The sequence below is a fragment of the Epinephelus moara genome, chromosome 14, assembly GCF_006386435.1.
Source record: "Epinephelus moara isolate mb chromosome 14, YSFRI_EMoa_1.0, whole genome shotgun sequence".
In the NCBI taxonomy this organism is placed as follows: domain Eukaryota; kingdom Metazoa; phylum Chordata; class Actinopteri; order Perciformes; family Serranidae; genus Epinephelus; species Epinephelus moara.
The window spans coordinates 6,624,090-6,633,453 of NC_065519.1; the positions used below are offsets into that span (position 1 = coordinate 6,624,090).

At 43.4% G+C, this 9,364-nt stretch overlaps 1 protein-coding gene across 10 annotated transcripts in view; it reads left to right on the plus strand.

Moving 5' to 3' along the window:
- syne2b (spectrin repeat containing, nuclear envelope 2b) overlaps positions 1 to 9,364 on the plus strand; it is a 198,402-nt gene that overhangs the window by 139,234 nt on the left and 49,804 nt on the right. For 9 of the 10 annotated variants that reach the window (XM_050062363.1, XM_050062368.1, XM_050062369.1 and 6 more), the window contains 12 exons: positions 427 to 620; positions 889 to 1,027; positions 1,440 to 1,685; positions 3,290 to 3,442; positions 3,618 to 3,794; positions 4,029 to 4,184; positions 4,327 to 4,470; positions 4,926 to 5,096; positions 5,249 to 5,385; positions 5,473 to 5,677; positions 7,660 to 7,842; positions 8,244 to 8,351. In XM_050062363.1, the coding sequence (XP_049918320.1) occupies positions 427 to 620; positions 889 to 1,027; positions 1,440 to 1,685; positions 3,290 to 3,442; positions 3,618 to 3,794; positions 4,029 to 4,184; positions 4,327 to 4,470; positions 4,926 to 5,096; positions 5,249 to 5,385; positions 5,473 to 5,677; positions 7,660 to 7,842; positions 8,244 to 8,351 (2,013 nt within the window). The remainder of the gene's footprint in view (positions 1 to 426; positions 621 to 888; positions 1,028 to 1,439; positions 1,686 to 3,289; positions 3,443 to 3,617; positions 3,795 to 4,028; positions 4,185 to 4,326; positions 4,471 to 4,925; positions 5,097 to 5,248; positions 5,386 to 5,472; positions 5,678 to 7,659; positions 7,843 to 8,243; positions 8,352 to 9,364) is intronic. The other variant, XM_050062364.1, reaches the window with a different exon arrangement.

A 9,364-nucleotide genomic window follows, 5' to 3' on the forward strand; every position in this document is an offset into this window, starting at 1 on the left:
ACAAAGAGTGTATGTAGTGAAAGATGTGGGGAAGGGGGCAGTGAGGGAGGGAGACATTTCAGACTCAGTGTGTTACACTCAGTTTTACAACACCAGCCTCAACTTTACTCAGTTTTACATCAGTTTTGGCTGTACTGCGATACAGTGTGCTAATTTGAGAGCTTACAGGTGCTAGGCAGTGTATTTTCAAACTTTGGACGGAGTCAGGCTACCTGTTTTTCCCTGCTTCTTGTCTTTATGCTAAGCTAAGCTTGTCGCCTCTGGTTGACCTTTAAATTCAGTTAACTGTGGCTATCTCCGTTATTTTATACAGTCTATGTACCAAACACACGAAAACATGAAAGTTATAGTGATCCTCTCGACTAACTCTTTAACTGAGTAATCAAATAAGTGTTAAGTGCTTATAAACTTTTGTCTTTGTGACAGGAGCTGCGTGGGGTTCTGGAGGGGAACAAGGCACGGTTCAGTCGGATGTTGGAGGCGGGGTTCTGGCTGCAGGCGGCGGGATGCAGAGGAGTGGGTGTGTCCACCAGAGAGCTGAAGACCCGCTGGAGAGCTCTGCACAAGAAGATGGAGCACAAACGCACAGATGTAGAGAGGAAGAGGAAGCTGAGGAGCAGGTGAGAGATGAGAAACACTTGTCCTCTGTTTCGACTAAAGAAATCTGTAAGGAGTATTAATTGTTTCAAATATTTTTCATAAGGCTTAGTTTTGACTTGTATTTTTTGATTTTCATTGAAATGTTGACATTAATCCCCCAATCTATATATGCAGTACAATTTAAATGAAAATTTTAATACAGTAAACTTTAAATAAAACATATTCAGACAACTCAGTATTGCGGTGGATTCGTTAATCAAACATTTACTATTTTCCACTAATAAACAGGTTTTCCCATGACTCTGCTGTACTGGCTGACTGGATGGGCGGGGCCAGAGAGCTGATAGACAGATGCAGTCAGCTCTCTGTCTCAGCTGAGGAGGAGGTGGACATCAAACAGAGGCGTGACCAATACCTCCAGTTTGTGGTGAGCAGCAGTTGGAGAGGCACCCAAAAAACTCACTCATTATACATAACAAACTCCACTGAGAAAAGAGCTCCTTAACATTTCATACATTTTAAAATACCTCATATATTGTAATGATAAAGACTTGAGCACAGTCTTGGCCTTCGGATTCCTGAAGTCAGAAAATGAAATAGGATTAAAAGGAGGTTCTGACTACACAGCAGTTGAGAGATCGACCATTTTGATGATAGTCGATCTCTCAACCGCTGTGTAGTCAGAACCTCCTACACACTGGACACTGGACCTCCTATAATTGCAAAAAGTCAGAGTGTTTATAAGCTGAAAAGTAAGTTGAAAATATCAGATATTTTGGCAATGACCCCACAGACTACCCAGTCGTGCAAAACACAATAACAAACCTGTTCTATTTTAGACTTTGACCAAAGAGCTTGAGGCCAAATCTGACCTGAAGGTGGCTGTAATCGGTGCTGGAACCCAGCTGCTCCAGCTGAGGAAGGAAGATGGAGACTCAGAAAGATTCCCAGAGGACAAAGACACTTCACTCTCTCAGACTTCAGACCCAAATCTCTGCTCTATTGAATCCCACCTCAGACAGATAGAGCTGGACTGGTCCAGTCTGCTGGCTGATGTCCCTGTCCTGCAACAAGCTCTGCATAAGGTGAGGAGATTCACTAGTAGTTTGTGACTTCCATAAAGTTAATATGCACAGAACTTGTTACATACACACTCTTCAAATTTGCCTCAAGGAACATTAAAGTCCACCTGACTAGATATTCTGCCTTTTTGAATTTCTGAAGACACATATTTGACGTCTCCTCTTAAACCGTAGGTCCAATTTCTGCCTTATTTTCTATGGATCATTTCTGGACCAAGCTTATTGAAATTCATGCATCAAGTTTGTTTTAATCTTTTCGTTTTAAAGCTTTTAACCAATAAACTTTGGATGTGTAAGCCTCTAACTCATCACTGTATCCTGTATGCTCAGGTTGGCCGACTCTCTTTAAAATTCCATAGACTTTTTCATTAGCGTTCTCTGAAAATAAAATAAAATAAAACATATAAAGGGCGTGGCTCGATACAAATCACACTATAAATCAAAAATTGTTTGTCCAGTCGTTTCAAAACTCACAGGATATGTTTCATAACAATGTTGAACCACGTGTGTTCAGTAGGGGGCGCCACCACATCCAAACATGTGCACCGTCCTGGTGCAAATTTGGCCATAAATTAATGACAGTTTGTCCAAACAAGTTTTTCTTAATATTCATTGACCTTTTTATTGTGGTATTTTTGACCAAAATAACAAAATAAATTAAGTTTTTTCGTCCTCACGAATTTCTAAAATGTAAAATTTGATCCTAAATTTGCTTCTTCGTGCCCATGTGCACAGAACATCTTCAAAAACCACGCTGCATTCTTCCTGTCACCAATTAGTTTTAAACATCCCCACCGCGCAGCACAAAGCCATCCTGAGGACTCTTCTCGCCCTTATTGGTGTGAAACCATTCTCCCCCCATCCATCTGTCTGTCTGGATCCTTCTTTCTTTAATTCTGCTTCCCTGCCTCTTCCACTCTTCTTCCATCCTCTCCTCTTCCTCAGCCTTTCTGTCCCATCTTCCCAACCTCCTCTCCTCTCAGCTCTCTTCCTATTCTTCTTCAATCCCTCTCGTCTCTTCCTCCTGCTGTTCTTGTTAGTTTCTTCTCCTCACTTCAGTTTTTGTCGACTCCTTAGATTCATCGTCCTCTCTCCCCTCCTTTTACTTTTTTCTGCCTTTAATTTCAAGAGATAAACTTTTTAGAGATAAAGTTTTTAAGCTTATTTCAGATAAATGCATCACACAGGTCTCTCAGAAACAAACACTAAAACTAAACCCATCACAGCTGACTGTACGTTAACGGGGAAGAGGCAGTGAGGGTCGCAGGCTTTAAGTTCCTGGGGGTGCACATAGCTGAGGACCTGACCTGGAGTCTGAACACCTCCCACATCATCAAAAGAGCCCAGTAAAGGATGTTGTTTCTGAGGACCCTGAAACGTAACGGAGACACTGTCAGACTGGAACTACTTTCCAACAGGGGCAGCAAGATCCTGGATTAGCTGAATTTTTTCTGGCTTTTTTAGAGTACAAAAAGTTTTTACTTTAAAGTTAATGGAGATCGGAGAACTGAAACACTGCAGAGTCACCACTTGTGTTTGTGGGAGCAGAAAAGTTTGTAGTATTTTGGCCGTGTCAATAAAGACTGACATCTTTTTCTTCTCCTCAGCGATGGATGGAGACGTCGACCCAGCAGGGGGCGCTGCTGGAGCTGCAGGCCTGGCTGGAAGCTGCTGAGATCCTGCTGGAGGAGCATCGCAGCAGAATCAACCAAACCTCGTCCACTAACACTGATCTGAGTCAGCTCCTGAAATACTGCAAGGTAGGAAAGGACTGAATGATGGACAGCTACAAGTGTTCTGCCTGAGTACTTAAATGTTTTCAGCCGCCAGTGGGAGTTTTTAAGTGCATTCATTTAGGTCCTGATAGGAGTCTGTGTACTTGCATCTGGTATCTTGTATCTGGTTTGACTGACTCTCTCCGTCTCTTTGTCTCAGGAGTGTCAGGCAGAGATGTCGGCCCATCAGGCCACACTGGACTACGTGAGCCAGCCGTTAGAGACATGCAGTACTGAGGAGGGCCAGAGGAGGCGCTACGAACACAAGCAGTTTGCAGAGGAGCAGGGCCGTCTCAACCATCAGTGGCTCAGTTTGCAGGAAACTCTCAACTCTCAGGTCAGATACAAACATCAACATGTGACCAAACTATTCCAAATCAATGTTGACTTACTAGCTTTATCTGGAGCTTTCAGCTACATCAAATAGTCTTCATCAGGAGTATGCTCAGTTTTTATGGTGATAGATTTCTTGGCATGCAAGCTCAGCAGCAGTTATGATTTCATTCATAGCACTGTTAGGACTCCCTGTTAGAGGAAACATGTCTGACCTGCTGTTGTTGTTTGTGTTCAGATCCAGGAGGCGGAGCAGGAGCTGAGGAGCAGAGCGGAGCGGGAGGCCCGACTGCAGCACATCAACAGCTGGATCACAGATCAGAACTGCTGGATGGACTCAGCTCAGACACCCAGCAGCCACACGGAGCTGCAAAGGAGCATCAACACCTGCCAGGTCAGAGGTCACGTCTGTCCTCTGACATCTGTACAAACAATCCCAACACCTGAACCACATCTGACATTTCAGGTTCAATATGTCAGTCACAAAGAGTCGTACTGCTTTTGAGAGGGTTTCAGCTCCTTGTTTTGTGTTTCAGCGTCTAGAGGAGACGATCAGGCAGAAGTCTGCAGCTCTTCTGGAGCTGAGAAACAAAGTTGATGGTGAAGGAGGAAACAGCAGCTGTGACTTCATCTCTCAGACAGATAAATCCATCCAGGCCTGTGCTGCTCTCACACAACGGGTAACAGACACTGAGGAAAATGTAGTGAAAGTGAAATGTTTGTGTTTTAGTGTAGTTTTTGTTAGTTTATGACCGATACTTGGGGCTGTATAACTTTTATCTTGCTTGGAAGAAGCAAACACAAAAAACTTGACTAACTAATTTGATAATGTATTGATGCTGATTTGAGGACATTTGCACGAAAAACAAAATCAAAATTTCGTGGTTCCAACTTCCTAAATGTGAATATTTTCTGGCGTCTTTAGTCAGTAATGACAGTAGACTAAATATATTTGGCTTGTGGACAAAACAAGACATTTGAGGACGTCATCTTTAGACATTTTCCACCATTTTGTGACATTTTATAGGCAAAACTTACTGATTCATCGAGACAATAATTGACAGCTTAATATACGATGAAAATAATGGTTAGTTGCAGCCCTAATTATTGGATCATCCTGTCTGTTCTTTAACAGTACGACGCAGTGAAAGAGAGGCTGATTGGAGCCCAGCAGCTGTGGGGCTGCGTGGAGAAGCGACTGAATCAGATGCTGCTGAAAACAGTGAGGACATCTCAGACTCTTGAGTATCACAGCGGCCCTCAGCTCTCCCTGCAGGCGCACAGAGATCGCCATGAGAAGCTGCAGGTAGGATCGGTGCACCTCATATTCAAACCAGCTTGTTCTGGAGTATGGACAACAAGTTTCTGGCTCCAGTGTCAGTAAGAACATAACTCATATTCAGATCTTCTGTTGGATGTTGTACCTGTGATGACTGACTGGTGTTTGTTGTGTCGAAGCAGCTTCTTCGTGAGGAGACAGGAGCTTCAGAGGCAGAGTGGGACGAACTGAGTCAAACCGCCTCCTCCCTCAAAGAAATCATCAGTCCTGCTGCCGCCGCCCTCCTCACAGAGCAGCTGGACAGACAGAGAGACAGGTGAGACAGATTGCATGCAACCACACACACACACACACAGACAAACAACACACTGTCACACTCCTCAATCAATCTCCTGTCCTCCAGCTGGACTGAGGTGTCCGCAGCCTTGGACCAGCAGCTCCAGAGGAGTCGCAGCATCCTGCAGGTGTGGGAGGTCTACGCCCAGCTGGCTGCGTCTTTCTCCCAGCGGCTGCAGACGCTGCAGAGTGACGTCAGATCAGCGCTGAGTGGAGCACCTGGAGACGATAACACTGTGGAGCAGGTCGCTGTGAAGATTTGCAGCGTTCAGGTGAGGAAGTGAATAAAGCAATGCAAAACTTTTCTTTTCCAACAGCTCCAGTTTATGTCCTAATAAAAAGCTGCTGGAAACACAGCAATGACTCGCTAAATCACAAAATGTTTGTTGGTTCCGAACAGTGGTCTGCAGCTTGGTAGACGTCTTCCCTAGGTGATTCACCATCCCCTTCATGTCCTGATTATAAAGTCAGCTCATATACCACGCCACGTTGGATATGTTGATATGAAACGTATGAAACGTGCAAATGTGACGTGTTTGTGGTTTGCAGGAATGTACCATGCCAACATTTTCTTCTGGCGACTGAGGTTGACAGACAAAGTAAAAGCAGGATACTGAGAGGGAAGTACAGAAAGCTAAATAAAAGCAAGACAAAAGTTTAGAGTAAAGTTAAGATAAGATGCAGACACCCAAATTGCAATATTAATAAATATGAAAATTAAACAAAATTAAAAGCAACAAAAGTGATACAGAGAAAAGAAAAGAAAAAGATGACATTACATAACAGGAACCCTATAAAGATGGGTTTTAAGAAGTGATGAGCTGACTCTGTGAGCCTTACCTCCTCAGGCAGGTTGTTCTGAAGCCGAGGGACGCTGATGGTTAAAGCACAGTCACCTTTAGATTCAAGCCTCGACTGTGGAGCAGCTGGAAGAGCCTCACCTGAGGATCAAAGGCTGTATCTGCCTCAGAAAGGGTCAACATTTTTGCTCTGTAGCTCGGGGCCAGACCCAAAGGCGATTTAAAAGCTGTAGTTGGTCAGTTGTATGAAGAATAACTTTTTGTCATCTGCTGAAATTGTCTCTGTATTTACACAGCACTAAATGAGACTGATAATATGTGGAAAAATATTCCTCTGCCAAACTGTCAAACTAGGCAGCACTGATCAAAAATGAATCACGATTCTGTTACTGCATTGCCTATTTCTCACCTCAGATGTTTCCGGAAACATTTTCTACCCTTTTTTCCACCAAAATTAGGGCGCGTTTGTTGGTTTCTTCAGTGTGGGAACACCCTTTAAAAACAGGTGATGGACTTCTTTCCCATTGCCCGTAGACCAGAGCCGTGCACACAGCTCAATTTTACACAGTTTTGAACAATTTTTGAGCACTTGGACAGAAACAGATAGTATTTTGTGCCAGCATGACATTGCGTTACACCGTCAAAGGGGCTAAAATTAGCGTGTTGAATTGTATTTCCATTACTGCCCATCTGAGCCAATCAGAGCTGGAGCTGATAAATACCTGTATGTCTTTGGAATTAATGCAAATTATAAGCTTTTGCATTAAATACAAAAGCCTGATGTTAGTGGGTGTTAATGGGTTTTCTGTCCAGTGGGGATGAGAAGCTAAGTCCAGCAGGTGGGCAGTGCTTGATACTACTTCACAGCTAAACAGTAAATTATGTTTCTGAAAACATTTGAGGTGAGAAATGGGCCATGCAGTAACATAATCTTGATTCATATTTAATCAGCGCTGCCTAGTTTGACAAACTCACCAGCTGTGACATGACTGACAGCTGCGTTAGAGACTCCTCAGCTCTGAGTGGTTATTGGTGACGTGGTGTTTCTAGCAAATGCCATTAAAGACAATAGGAAGTGGAGTATCTGTCACATGTACTTCTTTTATAATATAATGACAGTTTCAGCAAATATCACACACATCTTTTCATAAAAGTTACCAACTGTAGCTTTAAAAATGATCTGTAAAATTTAAAATAAATACTCAAATAAACAGAGAGATGATGGAGAGAAAGCAGGATTGGGGTGATGTGAAGTCGTCTGTTAAAACCAGTAGAAAGCCTGCCTGCTGCATTCTGAATTTACTGCTTCAGCTGGCAAAGATTGAATTAATACACAAAACCAGACCTTACAGTTGCAGAACAATCAAACTGCTCACTACAACACTATAGACACTCTCCAGTCCTCATGTTTCTTCACTTAAACCTGTGTCCCTGTTTGTCCACCTCTGCTCCAGAGTCTTCTGCAGAGGACGGACACTCTGCAGTCCGACCTGGAGGGGGTGCTGGGGGCCTCCAAGGACGTAATTAGCAACCTGGAGCCTTCAGCTGCCATACTGGTCCAATCAGAGAGCCGGTTGTTGTCACGTGGTATTCAGCAGCTCAGCCAGACGGTGACGAGGAAGCTGGGTCAGCTGCAGGTACGACTTCATGAATGAATGAGGTTATTTATGGGATTCAGGAAAGTCAGAGTGGACTGGTTGTGTCCAGGGTGAAGTAGAGAAGTGCACACAGTGATACATGAAGACATGAGATATCTGACCTGAGGACAGTGTTAACCGTAACCTCATGCAGTTTTTTTGCTTTATTATTGTTATTTATTGATCATCCAAAAGGATTTATTAACATTATTAATTATTCTTTAATTGATTATAAAGTATAAGGTCGACATATTTTAGGACTGTGACACAGGCATGTTTTCAGAGTGCTGCCTTACCTGTGCATTTGTGTCCTAACCTGCCACCTGCGTGCACTAAGTGTCACACTGACCTACAAATTAAGACACAGATGGTCGTGAGTCATGTGTCATGTTTGCGTGTAGGAGGAGCTCGAGCGGCTGCAGGAGTTTGGAAACGCCCTGGAGTCACTGGAGAGGAACCTGGAGCTTTGGCAGGAGCGTCTGCGCGATGTGGGCCGGACAGCAGACCAGGTGAGACGGCATGAATGGAAGTTTATGAATGACTGTAGTGCTGCTTCTTATTCTTCTCTACTTAAAGCCACAAGAACAAGATACTCACACATGTCTGGACTGTTATTGTTTTAAATAAATAGGGAAGCTGGAAATGTTTTCTCTGTATGAATCAGGTTGTTTTAAGATTTTTCATGTCATAATTTTTCATAATTTTAATTGTTCCAGTGTTTAATTCTGAATATCTGAATACAAAATAATTATTTCTTTAAAATTAGTCCAAACAATCTCACCACAGTCTGTTTTGTAGCTGCTTGTTTTAAATGTACATTGTACATTTAATTGCAGTGAAATGCACCTCCCTGCTCTCTGAGCACGTAATACTATATGTAAATAAGAGTAAATACAAGCCACCAATAATAAGGACCCCCACAGCACTTTTAGACGTCTAAAGTGCTAGATGTGTGTCCTGTGACCGACAACACTGAGTTATTTAAAGCACTTCCTGTTCAGTAATCTAACCACCTGGGGATAAAAACTGTCTGAGGGGGCTGGTCTGAGCTCTGATGCTGTGAAGGAGTTTACCTCAGGGAAGGAATGAGAGAAGGCGATGTGCTGGGTGGCGGGTGTTTTCTACAACATTTAAGCCCCGTTTCCACCAAACACTTTCAGTATGGTACCTTTGGATCCAACAGTAACCCTCCAAACACTTTCAGTATGGTACCTTTGGATCCAACAGTAACCCTTCAGACATGGTACCTAGACCCTGGTGTTTCCACCACAAACAGTACTCTTAAATGTGGGCGGGGTTGTTGTCACTCACTCGTTGTATTTCCTCATTATCGGTACGCAGATGAAAGTCTGCACCTGGTTTATCGGCCACAGAACGAGGCTGCACGCCGACATTTTCAGAACAAAATACAACAGGCTGCAGTGAGAGTCTCTCTCCATGGGATATTTAAAAATAGCAGCTTTGTGCATTTAGTCCTTCTCAGGCAAGCTCAGGGGTTTAGTGTTGCTGGAGCCCACAGGAA